This window comes from Maylandia zebra, linkage group LG9 (assembly GCF_041146795.1).
Source record: "Maylandia zebra isolate NMK-2024a linkage group LG9, Mzebra_GT3a, whole genome shotgun sequence".
NCBI lineage: Eukaryota > Metazoa > Chordata > Actinopteri > Cichliformes > Cichlidae > Maylandia > Maylandia zebra.
In genome coordinates, this window is record NC_135175.1 from 2,360,920 (window position 1) to 2,386,644 (window position 25,725).

The window sequence follows — 25,725 nt, forward strand, 5'->3', positions numbered from 1 at the left end:
ATTTATTCAAGTCAGAGAATGTTGCATATAATTAAATGTTTTGCTTGATGCATAAAGTTAAAAGATTAAAACTGATAAAACAAGTTAAAAAAAGAGACTTTTCCATTTGATTACATTTTGTATGATGGATTATGTAGAAAAAGTAGAATTGGGCTGAAAGATCTATCACTTTATCACCTCTTCAGGTTGTAAATCGTGTTTTTAAAAAGTAACTAAGTAACTAAGTAACTAAGTAATTAATTACTTTTGAAAATAAGTAATCAGTAAAGTAACGGGATTACTTTTTGGGGGGAGTAATCAGTAATTAGTTACTGATTACTTTTTTCAAGTAACTTGACCAACACTGCCTGTGATGAGTCCCGCCCACAAACACATACAAACAAGAACAAGGACACAAGGAAAAAGAGAATGTCATGAGGGACCATGACCAAAAACAGGGTGAGGACATCTAACAAAGCTGAAGTCACAGAAAACTAAGAACTAAAGTCACAAATAACAATACAATAAAAAATCATCTTAAGACAACAAGAAGTTCAGGGAAATGCAGAATAAAATTATTAACAGAAAAAAAAATAATACAGAACTCGAACACATAATATATCAATAAAGAGCTGTAAAAGCTGCTAATAATAAAATGCTCAAACAGATTTAAGGAAGGATCATGTCAGTTAAACCTCAGTTAAGTAGCAGAAGTGTTGATGAAATTAACAGGCATGAATTAACATGTGTGCTAGAGTGGCAACAATGAGACAACCCCCAGGACAATGTTAAATTGTCTCTGATCAAGGAATCAGAAACTGACTTCATGAGGGGGGCCTGAGGGCCCAGCGTACTCTAGTGGGTGCCTGTGAACAGCTGAAATTACATTATTTGGAAATGGTCCAGGAAACCTTACCAACTTTGATTCTACAAGTTTTCTTCTTAGATCTTCACTGAGTTCATTGGAGTTCAAGGTTCAAGGCTCAAGGTTCTTTATTTGTCACATGCATAGTTAAACAAGTATAACACACAGTGAAATGTAGCCTGACACGCTCCTCGACATTTGCAAAAAGGGGGGGGGGGGGGGGGGGGTAGAGGAAGAACATTATATATATAGTATATACATTAGGTGAATGTGCAGTAGTAGCAGCAAGCAGGTGAATTCTGTGCATTAAGTGAATTAAATAAGAATAGACAATCTGACTATTTTACAGGATAGACAATATAAACATATTTAAAATTAAAGGAATTGAAATGTACATTGTTCCTTGGTTTAGTGTCTGGGAGAGTCCTGTCTCAGTCAATTATAGATGATGTGAGAGGGTGGGTGTGTGTGTTTAGGGCACGGATGGCTTGGGGATAGAAGCTCCTCTTGAGTCTCTCTGTCCTTACCCGGATGATGCTGAACCTTCTACCAGATTGCAGAAGTTGGAACAGTTTGTTGCCAGGATGGGACGGGTCCTTCAGTATCTGCGCTGCTCTAGTCCGGCATCTCCTGGTGTAGGTGTCCTGAAGCGGGGGGAGAGCAATCCTGCAGCAGCGTTCTGCTGTACGGATCACTCTCTGGAGAGCTTTTTGGTCCTTCACACAGCTGTTCCCAAACCACGATGTCATGTTCTGTGTGAGGATGCTCTCCACAGCGCCTGTATAGAAAATCCTGAGGATCTTTGGAGAGACCCTGAACTTCCTCAGTTGTCGTAGGTGATACAGGCGCTGCCTAGCCTTTTTGGTCTGGACCTGAATGTGGGCAGCCCATGTCAGGTCTGAGGAGATGTGGACACCAAGATACTTGAAGGACTGCACCCTCTCCACTGGAGCTCCATTGATGATAATGGGCTTGTAGTCTCTGTGCTGACTCCTTCTGAAGTCCACCACCAGCTCCTTGGTCTTGCTGACGTTCAGCTGGAGGTGGTTGTCCTGGCACCACGATGCCAGATTCTTCACTTCATCCATGTAGGCCGCCTCATCGTTGTTGGAGATGGCACCCAACACCACTGTGTCGTCAGCAAACTTCACAAGGGTGTTGGAGCCGTGGGTGGCCACACAGTCTGAAGTGTAGAGGGAGTAGAGCAGTGGCGAGAGGACACATCCCTGAGGTGCTCCTGTGTTGATGGTGATGCTGTTAGAGACGCATCTATCCACCCTCACCACCTGAGTTCTGCCAGTGAGGAAGTCCAACACCCATGCACACAGACGGCTGTTAAGTCCCAGATCCCTCAGCTTTGTGAACAGTCTGCAGAGCACTATTGTGTTAAACGCTGAACTGTAATCAACAAATAGCATTCTCACATAGTTACCCTGTTTCTTGTCCACGTGGCTGAGAGTGGTGTGTAGGACGTGGGCGATGGCATCCTCTGTGGATCTGTTGGATCTGTAGGCGAACTGCAGCGGATCTGTGGTGTCTGGGATGGAGGAGGAGATGATGTTCTTCAGCAGCCTCTCAAACACCTTCATTACTACCGAGGTCAGTGCAACTGGCCGGTAATCGTTCAGGGATGAGGGTTTGCTGTTCTTGGGCACAGGGATGATGGTGGATCTTTTGAAGCATGTGGGGACCACAGACTTCGCCAGGGACTCGTTGAAGATGTAAGTGAACACACCTGCTAGCTGGTCAGCACAGCAGCGCAGCAGACGGCCGGTGATGCCGTCTGGCCCCGCCGCTTTCCTTGTGTTCACTCTCCTCAATGCCGCTCGGACGTCATGCTCCGCGATGCTGGTCACCGGTCTCTCGCTGATGACGTCACTGTCCTCGGTAGTCAGGCGGTAGATAGCATTAGTGAATGCAGAGTCAGCATTGTTCTGAATTCTGTCCACTACCAGAAAATCCTTGGCTTCAAAGTGGCTTCAAAGTTTCTCCATCCATCCATCCATCTGTCCATCCATCTTCTTCCGCTTTATCCGGGGCCGGGTCACGGGGGCAGCAGCCTAGCAGGGAAGCCCAGACTTCCCTCTTCCCAGCCACCTCCTCCAGCTTATCCGGGGGAACACCAAGGCGTTCCCAGGCCAGCCAAGAGATATAAGCTTTCCAGCGTGTCCTGGGTCTGCCCTGGGGCCTCCTCCCAGTGGGACATGCCCGGAACACCTCACCCAGGAGGCGCCCAGGAGGCATCCTTGTCAGATGCCTGAACCACCTCAGCTGGCTCCTTTCGATGTAGAGGAGCAGCGGCTCTACTCTGAGCCTCTCCCGGATGGCTGAACTTCTCACCCTATCTCTAAGGGAGAGGCCAGCCACCCTTCGAAGAAAGCTCATTTACACCGCTTGTTTCCGCGATCTCGTTCTCGTCATTACCCACAGCTCGTGGCCATAGGTGAGGGTAGGGACGTAGATCGACCGGTAAATTGAGAGCTTCGCTTTTACACTCAGCTCTTTCTTCACCATGACAGACCGGTGCAGCGTCCACATCACTGCGGCCGCAGCACCAGTTCGTCTGTCGATCTCCAGCTCACTTCTCCTATCACTCGCGAACAAGACCCCAAGATACTTGAACTCCTCCACTTGGGGCAGGAACTCATCCCCAACCCGGAGTGGGCACTCCACCTTTTTCCGGCTGAGAACCATGGCCTCAGATTTGGAGGTGCTGATCCTCATTCCCGCTGCTTCACACTCGACACTAATAACTGCTGTCATATCGAGTGAAAAAAATACAACATGCTTTTTTTACATAAATATTGGTACAATAAGTGGTGTAAAGTGTGTAATATAAAGTATTGAATGAATGTGTTTGAATGGGTGAGTGCAGCTTATAGTGTAAAATGACTGAATTGCCAGTAAGTGTAGAAAAGTTCCGTATATAAATATCAGTGCCATAATATTTAGACACAGTCGTGTAAATCTGATGTAGAAACCTGGTTTGGATATAGGGCTGGGACAACGCGTTGACGTAATCGATTACGTCGACGCAAAAAATACGTCGACGTAAAAAAATCTGCGTCGATGCGTCGTCACTTTCAAAAAAAGACATGGCGGCAGCGAGTAGCGGAATCATGAGTGAGGCAGTTGCAGTCAACTTAAATCACTCCACCCGAACACGCAGTTCTACAGTATGGGGATATTTTAACAGAAAAGGAAGTGATTCAGTCGTTTGCCGACTTTGTAAGGTGGAAATAGCCTATCATAAAAGCACGACGGCTATGCACCAGCACCTCAAACGACTGCATCCAGGAGCAGCTTCTGCAAAGGACAAACCACCGTAAGTTTTCAACTTTTTTACTAACGCTAGTTTTTACCCGTTAATTCATCCAGACCCCCCCACGTAGACGTACACTCACTCATAGACACAGAGATAAACACCCAACCTCCGTAAATGCAAAACTCATTTAAGCTGCTGAGCAGTAACATATAGCAGCTGCTGTTGTTATTGTTTTTTTGGTTTGTGGCCCATGCTGGCGAAATGAGTCTGAATGCACGCAGGCTGATTATCAGAATCGGCGAAAGACAAAAATGTGAGACAGCGAATTGGCCGCAGGAGAAATGTTAACAAGGATAATGCACCACCTGCTAAACGTAGCCGTCGTGGACACTATTACAACATTGTTAAAGTGCTTGCAAAAGCAAAATGACAATGAACTCTTGATTTGTCAAATTTAATGTGTTTCATCCTATTTGAACGCTGTTTTTATACATAATGCTTCTCCAGCTTGATCTTATAGGTCAAAGTTATGCCATCTAATGACTAGAAAGCAGTGCACCAGTAAAGGTGCCATCAGCCCTGGGTGTTTAAACGTTATCTTTTCCAGCCATCATGATTACTGCATATCATATGTTCAACATTGGGGATTATCATTAACCTCTTACTGTTATGCTATGAAAGCACATGGCATAACAGTATGTGTGTATATATCTATCTCAACCAGATCCTTATCAAATTATTTTGATATTATGCTTTCCATATGATTATTTTGTAATTATTCGAATTCATCTGTGTGCTGTGTGTGATTTATGATTTCAGGAATAAACAGAAAAGTCTGGAGGACTACTGTCAGAGAAGAAGTATACCATGCACCCCCCAGGGGGTGGCTGTACTTACTGAGAGCGTCTTATCTATGATTTTAAAAGACAAGAGACCACTTGCTGTGGGTGAGGGATTCAAAGAAATGCTGACCACTTTCCAGCCAGGTTACACTCTGCCGTCTAAGCGTCATTTTACAAGCATGATGGAGAGAAAGTATGAAACTTCAGTGGAGAAACTAAGGAATGAACTAAAAAAAAAGCCTCCAAAACATCCAAAATCTCCCTTACCACTGATGCTTGGACAAGTCTGGTCACAGAGTCCTACTTAGGGGTAACTTGTCATTTCATTATTTGTTCAAAGACGCCATTTCTGCTGTTTGTATATTATTAATTTTTTGCTATGATTTCCTTTGTTATATTTGTTTTGCAAAACATTTAATTTTTTGTTTAAAACAGAAGATTGTAGTACAATGTTATTGTGGATTTTGTTTTGTGAATGAAGAGCACTTTTTGGCAGAAAGCAAAGTGAATGTTACATTTTGTTTGTTTAAAGACACCATTGTTGCTATTTATTTGAAATGTTTTGTTAACTTTTCCTTAATTTTATATATGTTTGCACATTTCATTTCTTGTTAAATGCTATCTCTATTGTATTGATTGTACGACCTCTACAACTTTATTTTGAATTTTTTTTTATTAAAAGGTCTTCAAATGAATAAATTTGTGTTTTTCATTTATATACATAAATTAGTAAATGTGAAATTGCTATACAAGTCAAATAATGGGGGAAAAAATCGTTAATCGAATCGAAATCGAATCGGATTGAAAAATGAATCGTTAGATTAATCGATGCATCGAAAAATTAATCGCTAGATTCATCGATTAGGAAAATAATCATTTTGCCCAGCCCTATTTGGATAATTTACTTCTATGCATCTCTGAGTCTTTGGACGTGTTGGTTACTTTCACAGTAAGTTTTATAGACTTTTAGATATCATCACTGTAAAAAGCATAAAACTTAAAACACCTTGGAAAGTAATTAAACTTTGCAAACATAAATTCCCGTATGAAAAATTTGCAAGAGAAAAATGTGGTGTACATTTCTCTCTGGTTTAGGGTGGGTCATGTGTCCAGGGTCAGTTTTGATAATATGCACATCACTGGAGCCCCCCTCTCCCTCTCCCTTTTGCACCTGTCCAATGCTAAATAATCTCTAAATATTTATTTTTTCCATCATTCTGGTTCTGCAAAGATGTGTAATCCCATGCAGAGTGCATTTGTGTGTTAGCTACGTGGCTGGGTTTATCCGAGAGCTTTGAGTGGAATCCAAAGAACAAGCTGTGGCACATTGCTCACATAAAGCAGCCAGTTCCCGTTCATGTTCTCAAACTGGCTGATTATGTCAGAACCACTTTGGCAGAGATTTATAGTCTGAATTTTCTGAGTGTCTCCTCCTCTGTGAGCAGACGTAACAGGTGAGTTGTTGTGTTGACAGATAATGATTGGAGAGGCCATCCTGTTTTGCTGTCTGTCTCGGAGAAAGCTCGGCGGTGGCGGTGAGGCTAACATCAACGCAGCTGGCTGCAACTTCAATTCCTTCATACGCAGAGCCGTCCGATTTGTTGGTAGGTTGATTTTTTTAAACTGCACACTTACTCATGTCACATAAAGGCAGTCCATGGTAGCCAGTTAAGAATTCTAGTACCTTTGTGGTGACACTTTTTTCCTTATGGGAGCTCAAAATGGGAATTTTACAAGACTCCCCAATTTATTCATATACATGCCGTTTTTTTATTCTATGCCATCAAGTGCTTTATAATTATTTTACGCACACTCTCGATACATTGGGAGGTGCCCAAGGGTACTTGGGCATTCCGAGTGGAGCAGCAAGGAATCAAACCATCAAACCTCTGATTAGCAGACCTGCTCTACCCTCTCTGAGCCACAGCCACCTCTATGTGTGCATTTTATCTGCTAACAGTAAAATTACTATTATCTCAATGGATTCATGCTTTTCGTTTTGGTTTTGCTTTATTAGCATTGGATATTAAAACTGATTCAGTCTCTAAAGACGATGCATTCATCCACAGTGCTAAACCAAAATCATATAATTCCAGCATTACCCAAAAGTAACAAACACAAACTTTGTTTTTAAACCATTTTTGGTTTGGTCATTACTACATGGTAAATCATCCAAATGGTAAATCATCCAAATGCATCCACTTTATAAATTAGCACATCATCCACATTGCAGTGTCACACTATTTGCTTCACTTAATAAATCCGGCCTGTCATGGTCCTGGGCCATGTTGGCCCAGTGTTCTTAGTTTTCTTGTATGTTTGTATTTTGTTCCCTGTTTAGGTTCTGTTTCCTGAGTTGCCCTGTTGTGTTGTTCCCTGAGTGCTTTCCCTTTGTGACTCTCACCCCCTGTGTGCCCCTCTGTGTATTCATGAGCCCTCGTCCCCTTTCGTGTTTATTCCGTGTCTCCCCTGCCCGTTATGTTGGTGTTCTCCCCGTGCTCTCTCTCCTCCTGTCTGAACCTCTGTACTTCCTGTTTCACCTCTACCGTCAGTGTTGTGTTCACTCCTGCCATGTCCCGTGATTATTATCAGTGTCACCTGTGTTCCCCGTGTGCTCCCACTTCCCTCGTTAACCCTCTGTGTATTTATGTCTGCGTCTCCCTCAGTTCTGTGTCGCGTTTTCCCTCATGTTGTGTGTGTTCTTCCCTGTGTTTCTTGGCGAGCTTTGTATTTAGTTTTCCCAGTTTAGTTTTGTATTTCCTACGTTCTGCCTCTCCAGCATTAAAGCTGTAATTTTTGAGTTCATCCCCGTGTCTGTGAGTTTTGCATTTTGGGTCCTCCTCGTGCCTGCCACACAGCGATCCATGACACGGCCACATAAATACTCTCTCACTCACACAAAGAAAATATAATACATAATACAACACTTCACGGTAATTTTATGGCAAAGTTGTTTGTCGACTGCAGCCTCAATTGTGTAGTTAATTTATTATTCATCGTCATTTTACCCTCCTTCATTTTTGCTATTATTAATTGTTGGACAATTCGTGCGGCGTTGAGAGCAACCATTGAAAAACTGAGCTGAGTTAAACTGGACTGGATTGTGAAGTGATCCAGCGTCAGACTATACCGCGATACATTATTTTGTCTAAATAATACAACCATACAATTTAAACTAAACATTGTAAAATCTGATATTCTCACTCTTTTTCCTCTTGGTAAGCACATATCTCACCATCTATCCTCAGGAGTTCATGCGTTCGGTCTTTGTGCCACGGCCCTCATCACAGACGTCCTCCAACTGATGACTGGATACCCAACACCATATTTCCTAACTGTGTGTAAACCCAATTACACCACCCTAAATGTCAGCTGTGAACAGAACCCATACATAATGGAAGATATTTGCTCAGGGAGTGACCCTGCAGCAATCAACCAGGGCAGGTAAGGAAAGAAAAAACACTCGATATGCTCCACTTTACACTGAAAGACTTGGATTCTGAACACTTTCACGCAAACGACACACAAATTAAGAGTGGATCAGTTTTGTAGTCAAGAAAAATCATTTAACGTGATTCTTTGTGATGCTTTATATCACTAGCTATAAAGTACATTAGCACTCTTAGAGGGGAATATAAGACAATTGTCTTATAAAACAGAGAAAAAAAGGCTTTTTCTTTTTAATATTATTATGAAGTATATCACATAAAGAACAGAGCAGGGATAGATTGGAAAACTTACAGACAAGACAGAGTTGGTAAGAAAAATAATACCAGCAGGACTGTGAATGTGTGCAGTGAATGTGAGGGTGTTAATTTTATTCAGTCCAGGTTTAATGCAAATTAGGAGAGAATTATGACAATAATAATAATTATAGTTCAAGCCAAACATCACCACCAATAATCCCAATCAATAACTACGACCAACAATGACAATAATAACAGTGTCAATCCCAAAATGACTTACTTACCTGGATGACTGAGCATGCATCAAGACAGATAATGAGAACAAATTACAACAATAATACTGTTATAAGAAAATTATAGGGAATAACTCAATTGCATGCATCATCAATTCTGCAAAAGTATGCTGGAAGGATGATGACGCTTCTTCAGAAGCTGGACAATGATGCCAGGAAAAGCACGAAGCAACTAAGTAGGTCATTAGAAGAAGAAACAAACTACTGGAGAGAGGAAGATGATCAGGGAGCCAGAAAGAGCCAGAAAGAGACATTCTCTCGTTAAAGAGAATGAGGGAAGGAAAACAGCCTAATTACACACCAGGGAGGGAGAGAGTGTATGAAACAAGTGAATTCAAACACATGACATTAATGAAAACAGGAAAAAAGAACAAAGGGGAAAACACAGATAAGTCAAATGAAAATTCAGTTTGGATTTCATTTCTGCTGCGCTAATAGCAACACAGGCAAAGTCACCACTCTGAAAGACTTTTATCATTTGGCTCTTTTACATCAACAATGTGGACTTGTGATTTAAATCAAAGGATTTAACACAAGTTTTGCACAAATTGTTTAGATGTATCGCCATTTCAATACATGTCACATATTCCAAAATCAAATGTTCAAAGTAAAGCTTTTAAATATGGATTGTTTTTTAGATCTGGATAAAACACCTTTAGAGTCAATGGCCTGTATTTGTGTAGCACTTTTACTAGCCCTAAGGACCCCATGGCACTTTACACATCCAGTCATCCACCCATCAGTGATGGCAGCTACATTGTAGTAGCTGACCACCACCAGTAGGCACCGGGTGAAGTGTCTTGCCCAAGGACACAACGACCGAGACTGTCCAAGCCGGGGCTCGAACCGGCAACCTTCCGATTACAAGGCGACCTCCCAACGCTTGAGCCACGATCGCCCCACCAATGACCACCTTAAATGACCAGCTACAAATATCACACGATACTGTGTTTCCTGTGATTTATCTTCATGCTCGTTTGAATTATGATCAGGTGAATGACTTTCTTTGCCTTAAGAAACTCTTGAGCTGTTTTTGCAATATGAATAAGACTGAAACTGAGAAGAAAGTACGAGCCTGTACACTTCACAACTCATTCTGCTACTTCTATCAGCAGTCACATCAGCAAGAAACATTACTGAAACAGTTCCACCTTGTACCATACATGCCCATGCAATAATGCTGTGATATACTTCAGATCATGAGTGTTCTTTTCCATCTCTATACCTTTCTCTTACCATCCTTCTAGTACAAGTTAATCTTGATTTCCCCTACCCAAAGATTTTTCTTGACTGAGTAGGTCATGTTGTGTGGTCATCATGGTCTTTTGGTGTTGCTGAGTTGGCCGGTGCATTCTTTTTTTTTTAACAATGTACCATGTTCTGCCTTTTATAAATTACACTGGATTATACAGTTTTGCACACTGCACTAGAGCTCCCTCTAGTGGCTGATGTGTAATATTGTTTTAAGTGCTTTGGAAAAAGAAAAATAGAGGAAGTCCATCCAAGATGGCTGAACGTAATGCCGAAATATTACAGTTTTAACCTGATATGGACCTTAAAATATTGTTGCTTTGGACGATATTTGTCTGTAAGAATGAGTGATGATAAAATAATAATTTTTTTTTTGTTTTGTTTAAAAATGGTATGATAATTTGTAAGTTTAGGTGAGATCAACACCAAGGTACCTGTAGCTGTCCACAGTCTCAATGTACCTTGTATGTTCAGTGGTTGCAGTGGAGGATGTTTGTGCCTGTGGAAGTCTACCACCAGCTCCTTGGTTTTTCTAGTGTTGATCTGGAGGTAGTTCTGCTGACACCAGTCCACAAGGCCATGGGTCAGTTTTCATCAGTGATGAGGCCAACTATTGCAGAGTCATCAGAGAACTTCTGCAGGAAGCACTGGGTGGAGTTGTGAGAGAAGTCTGCAGTGTAGATGGTGAAGAGGAACGGAGCCAGAACCGTTCCCTGTGGGGCCCCGTACTGCAGACGACCCTGTCCGACACACAGCCCTGAGTTCTCACATACTGTGAGCGGTCAGTGAGGTAGTGAAAGGTTGTGAAAACTGCATTCCCCAGAATCCTTTGCAGTAGAGATGGAATGTACTCAGGTTTAGCTAGAAAATGAAAAGTTTTTGGGAAGCCATTATATATCTTGCTCTGATGTCAGGTTTTTGTGTTGTACCCCCTTTTTTTGAAGTCTCATATGATGACTATTGTTCCTGTCCATTTTCTTGGCTAAGTGCATTTGCTACAACAGAATCCACCATTCCATACTTGGTATCCGTAGCCAGTCTTGGTAATGATCTGGCTGAGTTTGTTCGCCACTTCCCAATCCTCCTGATGAAGGCCCTTCCTGTTGATCTTGTACAGTTCAAGGCATTACAGGATCCATGTGTGAGGCACTGAGTCATAGGCTTTGTTGTAGTCTATTCATGCAGCGCGCAGGTTGGCCAGTCTGGTCTCACAGTCTCAAGTGACTGCCCTGTCTACACTTGTACTGTATTGACTCTGTGTTTAATCATTACAAGACAAAAAATTAGATTAGATACAACCTCCTCTTTTTGGAATCTGTACATGCTTATTCCAATATAAGTAAGACAAGACATTGTAATTCACATGCTTAAAATGGATGGAACCTGGACTTTTCTGGTCATGATTTCCGATACCATACTTATCCATACCCATAGAAAAAGTGCTTGTGTTAATAGGTGAATGAGGCAAGTTCTGTAAAGCTTTGAGTGCTCCGGTGCTTTGGAGTAAAAGAAGCATGTTTCACTTCGCATTACCTCAGTAAGGCGATGTGAAAATGAACAAATATCATCTTAGGCTGACTTAAATGTGCTTTGTTCCCCTTTTATTAAAACACAGAAAAACACGTCACACAAAAATATTGCAAAAGGAAACAGTTGCCTTATATGCATAAAGTATATAAAGTCAAAACGCACATCTCACTTAAAAATTAAGATAGCCAAATGTAAACAAATCAACTTGTTAGAGTCCTAAATGATCACCTTTAAAGTGCTAATAACATCATGTACAGTGAGACAAGCATGGAGAACAGCACTGACTGGGAGAGGCTTTGAACAGATGACATACTCAGTTCAATTCAACATGTACGACTTTAAGAATGCACAATGCACTCTTTACTGTAACATAAGTAATACCACACAAATTCATTATTACCATTTGCATAATGTGCTTCTTCTGCAATAAATAATTTCAACTTGTTCTAGAATATATTTCACCTTCACAACCTGCAATGAAATTGTTGACATATTTTTTTATTAAATACTTTTTAATTCAATCTAATTAATAATAATTTCTGTTGTTGCAGGATGTGGTAATAATCTTCCCTGTGGTATCAAAAATGGTATTCTGTATCAAGTATTTTCCTAGACATTGGCATGAAGTTTAAATATCTAGTAATGTGACAACTAGAGATGGACCGATCCGATATTACGTATCGGTATCGGTCCGATACTGACCTAAATTACTGGATCGGATATCGGAGAAAAATAAAAAATGTAATCCGATCCATTAAATATCACGAAAGCACCTCACAAAACTTGCAACACGCCGTAACTCACCTCAGAACGTTAGCACTCGGAGCAGTATGCATCACGTGATAGAGCGGCTGTGGCATGCGGGACCTAGCATGTGGAGCTTCGCTAGCAACCTGGCATTTCATCTCCGACAAAGTTATCCCCGAGAGAAGTAAAGCAAGTGTGTAAGTCCATCTCTGAATGTTTGTAAAGCATTCCCACGTTAAGCTTAACGAGCGACTGCCTCTCGCTCTCCGGCTGCTACTTCAATCATGAAACTGATCAATGATCAGCTGATCGGCTTTTCTGTCGCGAGTCCGTCTCTCTTGTTTGTTTTTGGTCCACTTTGCACCAGAAAGAGGAAACCAGCGGCTGAACAACAGCAGCACGTTTAAGCTTGATAAGCTGTTGTTAGAATTTATTTAATATTACTTTCTACACCAGGATCTTTTTCTACGTAGCTGACGGCTGGTAACTGTGCAGGGGCGGATCTAGCAAAGTTTAGCCAGGGGGGCCGATAGGGCATTAACTGGGAAAAGGGGGCACAAAGACATACTTTTCTTTCTTATTCTCATTTAAAATGTCGAGCTTTTAATAAATAATTATCTGACACCCAAAGTTTTAATTTGATGTAAAAGGAATAGAAGTCAATTACTGTATATAGTGACTATTAAGTCTAATATATATACCCTAGTAAGCTATAGTACTTTTTCCTTTGGGAAGGTACCATCTGTGCAGTCTGCAATTTTGTTGAAGAAAGATGTTGAATCTATTTAATATTTCTTGAAAAATAATTGATTTCTGTGCATTTTTTTGTCACACTGCATCAAATTAAGGTTGATTACGTCGATTAAGCATCATGAGGTGGAGCGTGAGGGGTGGTTCCCTATTTTTTATTTATTTATTTTTGTTGTTGCTGGGAGTTGGAACCCTATTAGTTAGGTTGCTTAATATTTATGCTAAGTACTCTTTAAAATACCAGAATAGGGAGAATGGTGTAGGTCTAAGTTTATTAGATTGATCAGTATTGCTGAACTATGAAATTTATTTTTTTTGCATACAGGTATAACAGAATAGCTTTAGTGTAGTTGTTGTTTTAAACTTGAGTATGAACTTATACAAAATGCAGCAAGATATTTAAAAAACAGTTTTGTTGATTAAAAAACACTATATCGGATTCATATCGGTATCGGCAGATATCCAAATTTATGATATCGGTATCGGACATAAAAAAGTGGTATCGTGCCATCTCTAGTGACAACCATAGTCCTTTAAGATGCAGCTATAAAAAAATAGAAGTATTTTAGATGTTAGGAGGGGTATCACTGCATAAATGGATTGGTTCTTATATAGTGCTTTTCTACTCCACCTGAGTACTTTTTGCCTCATTCACCCATTCATGCAAGCACTTTTTTCTATGCAAGATTTATACTCTGATGGATGCACCAGAGAACAACTTGTAGTTATTTTCTTGGCCAAATACATTTGGTATGCAGACTGGAGCATGCAGGGATTGAACTACCAACCACTAACCTTCTAATAAGGCAGACGACCTGCTCTGCCTCCTGAGCTATAGACACCACATAGCAGTGGGAGGCCTCACATTACAAGGGTGCACAGTCTCGTCACATCTGCTTTGTAGAACTGAACAATAAACACAAACGTTTTTCCTTTTGCTCCCTACATTTTACATAAATATATATTTTCTACTCCTTACATTTTCAAAACAGGCTCACTACTTCTTACTGACCAGTTGGTATAGAAGAGAATAACTCCCCCCAAAATGCAGCATTTATGTCATGAGAACTGCCCTGAGCAGTAATGACAAGAAAAATGATATCCTAGTCATTATACAAGAAGGGAAAAAAAACAATTTAAATTGGAAAACCAACTGGAAAAATCAATTTGTCATCAACATGATTACAATTACCAGTAATCAAGTAACTTGAACAAATACTTGTTTGTACAAAAGATGTACAAAAAAAACAACCACACAATTTCTAGGATGTTATGTGTTTTCAACGGGTACTTTATTTTCAGATGCCATGGTTTTCTTCGTTTATGTCCCCTAAGGCTGAAGTATGATTTTCTGATTGTTAATTAGAAAGAAACTACAAAAGCTGAAGCAGAAGAGACAAGTTTCTCTGAAGAGATGGTGAATAGACAGATTTTACAGAATGAACATTACAAACATTTAACCTCTCTAATATTGATCACCACCTGCACTCATGTATATATCATGTATATATCTATCCACTTAGCACTTTTAATTCTTATTCTTATTTTTATATTTTTATGACAGTATGTTTGCACTGAAGCACCGCAGCAATTTCCTAATGTTGTAAACCTGCTCAACATTTGGCAATAAAACCCTTTCTGATTCTGATTGTATCTGACAGAATTTCTTTTAAAGCAGCACAACTGTGTGTATGTGCTGTATGTGTTGTTCTAAGTTTACAACTGGACTTCCTCCCCCTCTGAGAGAGACAGTGGTCTGTTCCTTCCTGCATGTGTTCCAAGAGCCAAAGAGGTGCTTTTTGGACGCTACTACTACGACTGGTTTAAAGGAGGCTTCAAATGATTATTGCACTCCAGCTTTAAATATTATGCATGTCTTTTGTATTATTTATTACGTTTTGTATTGAAACCTGAGTTTTAAACTGACATACATTGTAACACTTGTGTTACAATGAGATTATTGCAGGTATAATTATAATGGTTATGTCAGCACTAGAGTTGACCCACTTCTAGTGCTGACATAAGCTGTGCTATCTGTTTTCAAACCCTTAATGCAATTTGCATGACACCACAGATGTTGCAACTGTGCAACTATGTTTCCATAAATGCACCAACACTTACCAATGTGCACATATGCAGAGTCAGGAGTTAGCATGAGGCTTTAATATCAGGAGCTGTCATAAGTAGGTCATGGATGGAGCAGAGTGAGAAACAAAGCTACAGATTCACTTTCCTTCTGTAGCACTCTGCAGTTTATAACGCTAGCTTAATTTGGTTCTGCTTTGTTTATATAGGCCAGTTTACAACAATAGTAGCCTTAGGCAAGCCTTGTCTCTATGCTTGTATGTGTTTCATTAGTAAACATATGACTGCAATGTTGCAGAGCACCAGTGTTGGGGAGTAACGGAATACATGTACCGCCGTTACGTATTTAAAATACAAAATATGAGTAACTGTATTCCGTTACAGTTACCGTTTAAAAAGGTGGTATTCAGAATACAGTTACTTTGTTGAAATAAATGGATTACACTGCGGTACTTTCCTGTTTCATTTTGTCGCGGGTCAGGACTGTTTGGGTTTGTTTGACTGTTGTTCTGTTGTTCTAGGCAGCGTTACGGTTGCCATGGTTACAGGGCGACGCTCTCTCTCTCTCTCTCTGTGACTGTGTGTTTCCTGGGTGAGAGAGCGCCTTTTCGTCGTTGTTGTTGTTGTTGTTGTGCTAAGCTAACAGGCAGAATGCTACAAGCATAGCTCTAAAGAATGTAGCATCATGGGCAGTGTAGTCCGTGCTGCAGGGAGAATGGACTGCCATACACGTTATGGGTCTGTGAGCGCGAGGAGGGAGAAAAAGGGGAGTGGAAAGGTACGAGCTGTCATCGAGGAAAAACGGGAGCTGGAAGCATGTAAATATAATAATAACCACTGCAGCCAAGAAGAGTGCCTGACGAGCCCAGCTGTAAGTAAGCTATTAAGACTCGACTGTACACCGTGTTCGTGTTTTCCTCCGAAACAATAAGTTCCGTTGGAGCAGCCTTTCAACGCGTCTCTCTGTCAAGAAAAGTTGACCCACACAACAAAGTAAAGCTAGTTTTCGGCTACGAGCCAACAGGGACCCCGCCGTATTAGTCAGAGGTGTCACGGTCCTGGGTCTCCTGACCCAGCGTCTTAGTTCTTTGTGATTTTTGTATTATTGTACTTGGTGTGAGTTTCTATGGTTTCTTGTTTCGATCCCTTGCCCTTCATGTTTCTCTATGTCCCCTCTGTTCTGTGTAAGTCTGTGTCTGCATGTTTGGGTTCCCCTCTGTGTCTCTCGGTTCTTAGTCCTCTGCCTTATGGTTTATGTCTCTGTGTTTCTTAGTTGCTGTCTCCACTGTGTGAAGTTCGCGTCTCTGTGTGATACTTCCTGTTTTACTTTGAAGGTCCGTGTCTTATGTGAATGTGTCCTGCTTTGCTTGTCTCGTCAGTTCTAATTTCCCCCAGCTGTGCTCTCCTTCTGTGTCTCATTCTCCTCGTTACTTCCCAGTGTATTTAGTCCCTGTGTTTCTCTGAGTCAGTGTTGCGTCGCACCCTCAACAAGCTGTGTGTGTTTTCCCTCCGTGTTACCAGTGTTTTTGTTTCCAGCTCAGTATTTCTGCTTCAGTGTTTTAGTCCACCAGCGTTTTTGTTTGTCTTTTGGTGAGTTTAGTTAGTAAGAGGTTTTACAGCAATAAAGCTGCACTTTAAGTTGAACTTCTGTGTCTGAGTCCTGCATTTTGGATCCACCACTCCTGCTTACCCACCTGCCACACAGCCAACCATGACAAGAGGTCCCTTTACTACAGTTCGGAGTCGCGGACCTTCAGTAATAGTAATAAATCACACAGCAATAGTACATTCACGTTGTTGTAAAAAGCATGATAATATATTAAGTAATCCTAAGTATTCAGAATACGTTACTGTCATTGAGTAACGTAACGGAATACGTTACAGAATACATTTTGGAGCATGTATTCTGTAATCTGTAATGGAATACATTTTAAAAGTAACCTTCCCAACACTGCAGAGCACATGAAATGAGGTTCAGTTTTGGTTCAGTCATTTAGTCCCTAAGATAGTGTGTAGGATTTTGTTTTTGATATCTCAGGCCAGTTGTGTTTCTTTTTACCTCCTGCTCTCCTGCTGAGGTGAATCTTGGATGAATTTGTTTTTGTTCTTTTGTCTCTTGCAGGAAATCCTTCCCATCACAGCATGCTACTCTGGCATCCTTTGCTGCCGTCTATGTTTCGGTGAGTGATGTTTTGAGCTCGTGCAAATGGTGATCCCCAGTGTTACAGCAGAAGTCCCTCACATCTTCTTAGGATACCGTTGTTTATTTGACTTAACAAAAAAACTTCAATTCAACTTATCTTCTTATTTTTTTTATCAGTTACATAACAAACAACTCAACCCTCTGTGAACCAAACAGGCTTTCTTTTCAGTTAAAATGTAAAATGAGTTTTTCTCCTTATGGAATATGTCTGTGAAGGTTCTCAGTCATCCAGGTTATCATAGTTTAAGGAGCTTGAAAAGAAAAGGATCTGGACAAAGAGTGACCTTGGTCCTTTAGATGCAGATGGACAGTCAAGTCCATCTCGACGGGACAAGACTCAGCTGTCCATCTAAAGGACAAAGGTCACTCTTTTGAGGACGCCATTGTTCACATTTTGGACAGAGAAGACCAATGGTTTGAAAGAAGGGTGAAAGAAGCCATCTATGTCCTCTGTGAGCGACCATCTTTGAACAGAGGCGGGGCTTACGACACCAACTGTCTGCCATCTATAATCCCGTTTTGAGATCCTTCCCTCCGCACACATCCTAGAGCATTTGACCTCAGGAAATCACAAGATGGGGTGGGGCTAGGTTTCACAATGAGCTCACCCAAAACCCTGGCTGATTGTGACCTACACCCGTTTTCACACCTTGGCTCATGTGATTAGGGAGAGGATCATTAGGGGGTCCATGACGTTCATGGGGGGACACTCCCATGGACCTTAAATCTGGGACCCTTTACACCAGTTGCTCTTAGAACTGAAGAAGCTTCTCGGATGAAACAACTTCAAGGAAACTTAAAGAAGTCCAGACACTTTTCTTTCCGAGCTCCTTAGACTCCTCATGGAAGATGCTTTGAGCAGCAAAAGTGAAAATTGTTGTATTTAGACATAGGAAGAATGCACTTATATTGGTGAATGAGACATATTGTACAAAGTGCTGAAATTGTTCAAAATCAATTGTATCAGCTTCAGCTGAGCATAGCTTCAGCTCATTCCTTAGCTGTGCAGTCCATAAATTTGTTTTTATTGTTTGGGGGAAATGGTAGTATTTTGAGACAGACCCACAGTATGCTACCTCCCTAAGCGTATATGACAAAAACCAATAAGCTTAAGGCTATAAATAAAACCAGTATTGTATTTGCTGTATGTTGCAGATGTATTTCAACAGCACTCTGACGGACTCATCCAAGCTACTTAAGCCCCTGCTCGTCTTTTCTTTTATTATGAGTGCCATCATTTGTGGCTTGACCAGGATTATTCAATACAAGAACCATGCAATGGACGTCTACCTGGGCTTTCTACTTGGAGGTGCTGTTGCTGTCTATCTGGTATGGAATTAGATGTGGTTTTTGCCACTATGGGTACAGATGTTCTCATCATAATAAAAGTTTATGTTTGGAGACACATGTGTTGGCTGCTTTTAAGTTTTCAACCAACTTAATTTAAATCAAGGTTAGATATTTTATCAGGTATGTATGAGATTTAATTGGATTCAAATTGAGTTAGACAATCACCAAAGCCAGTGGGATTTTTTCTCACATCAAAGCACTCGTTCAAATAGTCTCATGAAAGACTGGGGCTTTCAATGTAGTATAAAGCATTGAACCGACTAAATTGTTCACAGTGTTATGGGTGGGATTAAGGGACCTGAATCCATCCAGTTCAACAATAGACCCATCCTGAAGGCCCATGAGAAGTATTTTCTGTTTTTCCTTAATTTATACACACACTTGAAATCGCTTGTAATAAAAAGGGTAGTATTACTGTAGTTACAAGGCCCTGCCCAAATTACACTAGGGCTGCCACAAACGATTATTTTGATAGTCGACTAGTCACCGATTATTTTTGCGATTAGTCGACTAATCAGATCATCATCCATTGAACGTAAAAGTACAGCTTATTGCACCAGCAGCATCTGCTCTTATATAACTATCATTAGCTTACAGCTTTAAGTGTTTAAGGTCTGTGCTAACTAAAAATAAAGACAAGATGATAGTTTATTCAATTTTAATGAAATCTGCAGATTGTTTCGGTGAAGTTTAATAAACTCTTGCTATCTAAAATATAACAGGACACCGGAGTAAATTCTCAGCATCTCACACTTCTGATAATCAGCTGTCTGCTTGACGTTTATTCAGCTGTGTAAAAACTATAACTTTAATCTCAGCCAAACCGATTTACTCAGGAACAAATAAAACACTGAAAAAAGCCAAACAACATTTTTAAGTTATCTAAGTGACTCATATATATTTAACCTGAGTAGCGAAAGACGGCGGTGGGTTTGAAAATGATTTGCCGGGAGTCTGGTGTTCTCACGGCTCTAGCTAGCCTCGCCCCCGGCTCGCTATCGAGCTAGTGGGTAACAGACGTCTCCGAAAACGTCGGAGCGCTTTTGAAAATATGTGGTGTCTTGATAAACTGAGCAGATATTTGAGGTTTACACAGCTACATTCTCGCCTGAAAATATGTTAAACGTTTATTTTGTGACCCAGAAAGAATAATAAGAGTAATATTAAAACTAAGTAGCTGCCGCCATTGTTGGAAACTGAGCAGGGCTGCGCTATGAATTCTGGGACACAGCTGCTTCTTCTTTTTCGGGGTTTAACGGCAGCTGGCATCCTTGTACATGCAGTGCTGCCATCTTCTGTTTCAGTCCGTTATTACACTCTTAAATCCTGCTACTTATTCCTGCGTCTTTTGTGATCTTACAAAGCTTCAAACGACGCGTCGACTATTAAATCAGTCGTCGACAATTTTGATAGTCGACGTAATCGTGACTAGTCGACTAATAATGGCAGCCCTAATTTACACTAGCCTATCCAAAATCAGAATCCAGGTATCAAGCATGAAATCATATTAATATCATATTAGGTTTTAAGTAAAAGAACCTAGAAGTGTTTCTCTGTTTCTCTGTTGCCAGGGATTGTATGCAGTTGGAAATTTTCAGTCTAGGGAGGAGACCAGCAGCAGTCCTCCTGCACTTGTGCACTGCCCACCTTGCTCCTTGCCACATATTAGCCAGGAAGCTGTCCTCAACCACCTGCAAATGAAAGCTAGCATATCTGGGGAGCCTACCATCCCCATCTCCCATTCTGAGGGTCTGCTTCACCGAGGTCTTCAGCAGCAGAGGCCCGATGGAAGCCTGAAGCGCTCTAGTGCAGATGTGGAAGTGATATCCCCACACAGCCCCCACAGCAAAGATGCCATGATGACCTTTAGTCACACTCTCCCTCGGGTCCACACCCCACAGGCTATGGCAGCATATGAAGAGGCAGCTAGGCGCCATGCTGCCACCCTCCACCATGCCTCCATGGACTCTAGCCGCTCAAAGCAGCTTTTGTCTCAATGGAAAAGTAAGAACAACACTCATAAGTGTTCTCTTCAGGTCCCAGATTCATTCTCCTCGTCTGTAGACTCGTCATCAGGGCCACCCTCCCAGCATCCACACCATCATGGCAGCATGGAGCTCCGATCAAGCTCTGAGCCATCTGCAATGGGTCTGAATGGTGGTTTTGATGCCCATGCATATATGGCCAAACTGGCCACAGGTGCTAGTACCACTTTACCCACTAACTGTAGTGGTATCACTGGAGGAGCTAGGATAAACATGCAGCCTCGACCTGGGTCTTCTCAACTGGTCCACATACCAGAGGAAGGTCATGAAAGTTATGCCATCTCTGACAGGACAGTGGGAGGCAGAGGAGGAAAAGAGGGGATGTCAACAACAAACAGCACTATCCAGGCTACCTGGCAAAGAGCTGCAGAGAAGACTGCAACCTGCAGGACTAATGAAAATGGGCAGAATCTCCAACCTCGAATCATGCAAGTGATTGCTATGTCTAAACAGCAAGGACTTCTACAGACCCATTCCAAAAGCTTAGATGAAAGCAGCATGGCGTGCAACAACACAGGGAGTTTCCAAGGCACTGCTCACTACAGGGCACTTACTGATCAAGACCCCACCAACACCACAGGGCCCAGCTCATTGGGCAGCACATCAGGCAGTATTTCAGGGAGCACTGGTGCAATTGTCAGAGTAGAGGCACACCCCGAAAACAGCAGACCAGTGATCCAAGCTCCATCTACAGATGGAAGCGGAACATGGAGGTGGCGATCCCTGGATCACGGCACTGGAGCTGGTGGAGGTACAGAGACGATTGGTGTAGGGGGAGCATCAAGTGGGTGTTTGAGGCAGTCTTTTGAGCTCAATGATCTGAACAGAGACTCAGAAAGCTCTGACTCAATACGTGAAGGATCTATTGACAGAAAGCGTGCCAATCACATTGTTACTACCACCGCCACCATTAGCACCCCACCCATAATTACAGTTCACACGCAGAAAACTGGGCAGTCAGAGCAGAGGGTTCAACCACAGGGCCTCTCTACTATAAGGGTAACTCCAGGTGATGGAAGCACTTCTGGGTCTGGAGGAGGTGGTGGCGAAGGTGGAGAGAGTGCTTCAGAAACCCCTTCAGTCACCTCAAGTCGAGAGTCCACACTACAAAGAAAAGTCAATAACATCATCCTGATTCCAGAGAGAGCCAACAGCCCAGATAATGCTCGGAATATTTTCTACAAGGGAACATCTATTACTCCTGTTTACAAGGACTAAAATAATAAAAAAACTCAGCACTGATGAGATGCAACAATATTTTTAAGGAATCCCCAAATATGATAATAAAATAAAAGAAAGGGTTTTAGTCAGCATGATTTTTGTAAGTGTTTACACTAAAGCACAACCTTTTAAGTGTTGTAGAAATCACTGTGTACTTTTGTGATCACTCCCTATTGTAATGTAGATGCTCTGCCAGTGGAACCTTTTTTATAGTGTTTTGGATAAAAACATCCACAAAAAAGTAGCGCAGAAACAATGAAAGTGTAGCAGACTACTAAAAATACTTGTATCATAGCCGTAAAACCAATGTTTCGTTCTCTGAACTGTAAATACTGTGTATGGTGCTACACCCCCCAAAACAGTTCACGTACTACATGACATAATGTAAAATCCCAATAGATGCAAAATGTAATATTTCATAAAGCGTTAAAGAATGACATGTGAAAGAGAGAACTTTTATATTCTGTCTCTTTTCTGTACAAATTCCACATATTCAACAAAACACTGTTTAAACCATAAGTGTGCTTAGCATTCCTTCTGTAGCTATGACGTCAAATATGCTGTGACTTGCACTGAAATAAGTGTTTACTGTACAACGTATATCGTTAACCCCAATTTTGTCTTTATATCCTCTACCTATATTTGGACCTCCACGTGGGTCCCAGATCTAAGCACAACAAGGCAGCAAAGTGGTGAAATCTTCTTCTTTATACTGAGAGGTAATTAGTAAATTTTTAAAAAGGCAGTGCAATTAACCTCAAGTCTCCTTCCCTACGTGGCAGGTTGATTTAAATTGTCTTTGTAGCTTTTAGTGAAACACTTTAACTTTTTGTTCACAATAAAGTAACAGAATATTCAGCACCTAGAGTTTGGATATAAAAACCATGTCTACAGTCCCTAAATTGCTCACCCATTTCAGCAGGTGGCCCACATGTTAAAAGGCTACAGCACAGGCCTGGGTTTGAATCTGCTCCAGGTCCCTGCATGTCGTGTCCCTTCTCTCGACTTGCTTTCCTGTCCACTTTCTCCATAATGTCCTAGCAAAACAAGGGGAAAAAAACCTATGCATTTTCAGGCACAGATCTATAGCAGTGTAAAAGCATGTGTTGCACCATAATTTTAATGTCACGTACCCTTTGTTAAAATTTGAATTATAACTTCTGAGGTTATTTTGCATTTAACACATCTAAAAGTAATTTTAATTACAGTCCCGTTAACTGATAGAGACACCTTACAAATCTGGTCTTTAGGTGATGACGTGATGAATCCTGCTTCTGGGCCCAAACTACTCTGAATTTATTAAGGCTCTTGTGTTTTTAACATGTTTTAATGCTTTCTATCTTGTTCTATTTAATCTCAACAAGCCCTTAAAAACAGTCAGTGATCACTGTTGGCCTCTCTCAATTTTTATTACTGCTAATCCTTTTAAAGCTCAGTTTTTAAAACCTTACGATGTAGCTACAGCCCAGCCCATGCAGCAGTATATTAATGACTAACCTCGTATTGTGGATGGATTATCTCAGTTGTTCTCCTGGCTGAAGTTTGGTCCGTTTACAGCATCCTGCCATGTGATTACATTTGTTCCTAACCATCAGGAACACTCACGTTAACTTTTATCGAGTGGAAAAAAGTTAGCGTTCATCCTCCAGCTTCACTGTGTTTATGCTATGCTAACGTAGCTGTGTCGCTAGTGATCATGTAGCACATCATTATATACCAGCTAGCCCAACTTCAATAACAATGTTTCCTCTAAGCTGCGCACATGCGCAATTGCGCACTGCTGGCATGTCTCTGCGCACAGAAAATCTGCGTTGCACACAAAAAAAATCTAACCTGAATTGAAATTAAAATTAATACTTTAACAATTCTGTTTTGCAGTGTGAGTCAGTGACTGGCTGCTCCCGTATGGGATTAGAACGATGCCACCTTATCCCGTAGTCCAGCCAATGATGCGATTCACATTCGTATATACACAGCTAATCAACGTGGTTGACAGGCTATGACAGCGTCCTTATGTGCCGGTGTTTTAGCAAAGCAGCTGATGTGGAGTGAAGCCATGTTAATGACAACGTGTACAACCATTGGAGATGTGAGCAGGACAGACGGAACAACTGACAGACAAAGTGTGGACTTTATACCAGTTTTTAAATTGTGTTGATCGGCCGCGTAAAACCAGAGTTTCTTCCTGAATACTGTCGTTGTTTATATTTACTGCGGGAAAAAAGGTTAAAAACAGCGTTTTATAAGGAAAACGCTCGAAAGCCTGTGAGCAAAGACAACAAAAACAAAAGTCTAACATAAATGTAAATGCTGTGCTTTGATTATTTTAATAAACCTTGGATGGATTCGATGCTGCCGTGACCACAGTGCACACGTCTGCTGTTGCTCACAGTGGTCCAAGGGACGCTCTGGGAGTTTGTGTGTTCGCTCAGACACGTGAAACATTAGAGGAAACATTGTTCAGTAACCCTACAAACGTCACTGCTGTTTAGTTTTCTGTCTTCATTTATGTTGGAAGTGATAACAGAGCTGCAGGTTTGAATTGTTTCAGAAATCTCTCAGTCAGAACATGCTATATTATGTTTAGGTGGAAGTTAGCGAGCTAACTTCCTGCTAACTTCAAACTCTGTTAAATTTAATAAATTCTGTTTTCATGGATGCCTGGATGTTAAACTTAATTGTTACACCTGGTAGAGCAGCAACACTGATCATTTTATTACAGATGAAAGAATTTAAACAGTTTTTAACTCTCAGTGATGCTGCAGTGTTTGTTTGACGTTGGGGCCTGAAGCAGAGTTTGAGCCCAGGCACGGTTAATGACGTCAGACTTAAAAGACCGGATTATATTGGAGAAACAAAGAAACACACAAAGTAAAAGTTGTATGTACTTTATGTTATGAATGCTCGATCCACATAAGAGCAGATATAGATGAATAAAATGGGTGACAATCTGTGTTTTGCTAAATGACAATCACTTTTGAAGATGTTTTTTTTTTTCCTGGTACCAGACTAGTGATTTTTGGGTTTTTTGTAAATATTGGTGATCAACAACTGGAATATTTACTATGAAAGCATGGAACGTTTCAAGTTAGTCACATTAGATATACAACAGTATACATACACACACACACACACACACACACACACACACACACACACACACACACACACACACACACAACAAAACTACAAAGAAAATTGAATAAAATGTCAAATTTATAGAGCCCCCACAGCAGGATGTCATTCAGGATGTCAGGATTCACTTGTAGCATTGCCCAACAGCCCTATATATATATATATATATATATATATATATATATATATATATATATATAACCAACCCTCATTTACAGGTGCTATGTGTAACAAATTTCAAAGAAAATTGTAATACCTCAGCATAATTATCACGATGAAAATAAAAAAATGTGATTTTACATGACTAAGCGTGTAAAATGTGTGGACCAATCTTTCCACGAATGCAAGAGCAGCATCATGTTCGCTGCAAATTTATTTTGTGCCATTGAGCAATTTATTTCTATCAAAACTAATCCAGGTACTTTTCTTTAATACTCTATACTGTGTAGAAGCCAGTGTATGCACATTCTCTCAATAA

At 41.0% G+C, this 25,725-nt stretch overlaps 1 protein-coding gene across 1 annotated transcript in view; it reads left to right on the forward strand.

Moving 5' to 3' along the window:
• Nucleotides 1-25,287, forward strand: part of plppr4b (phospholipid phosphatase related 4b) — a 56,137-nt gene extending 30,850 nt beyond the window's left edge. The window contains exons 3-7 of the mRNA XM_024802098.2: nt 6,426-6,555; nt 8,200-8,395; nt 17,416-17,473; nt 18,652-18,825; nt 20,418-25,287. Of these exons, the coding sequence (XP_024657866.1) occupies nt 6,426-6,555; nt 8,200-8,395; nt 17,416-17,473; nt 18,652-18,825; nt 20,418-22,109 (2,250 nt within the window). The 3' untranslated portion in view covers nt 22,110-25,287. The remainder of the gene's footprint in view (nt 1-6,425; nt 6,556-8,199; nt 8,396-17,415; nt 17,474-18,651; nt 18,826-20,417) is intronic.
• The last annotated feature ends 438 nt before the right edge of the window (nt 25,288-25,725 follow it).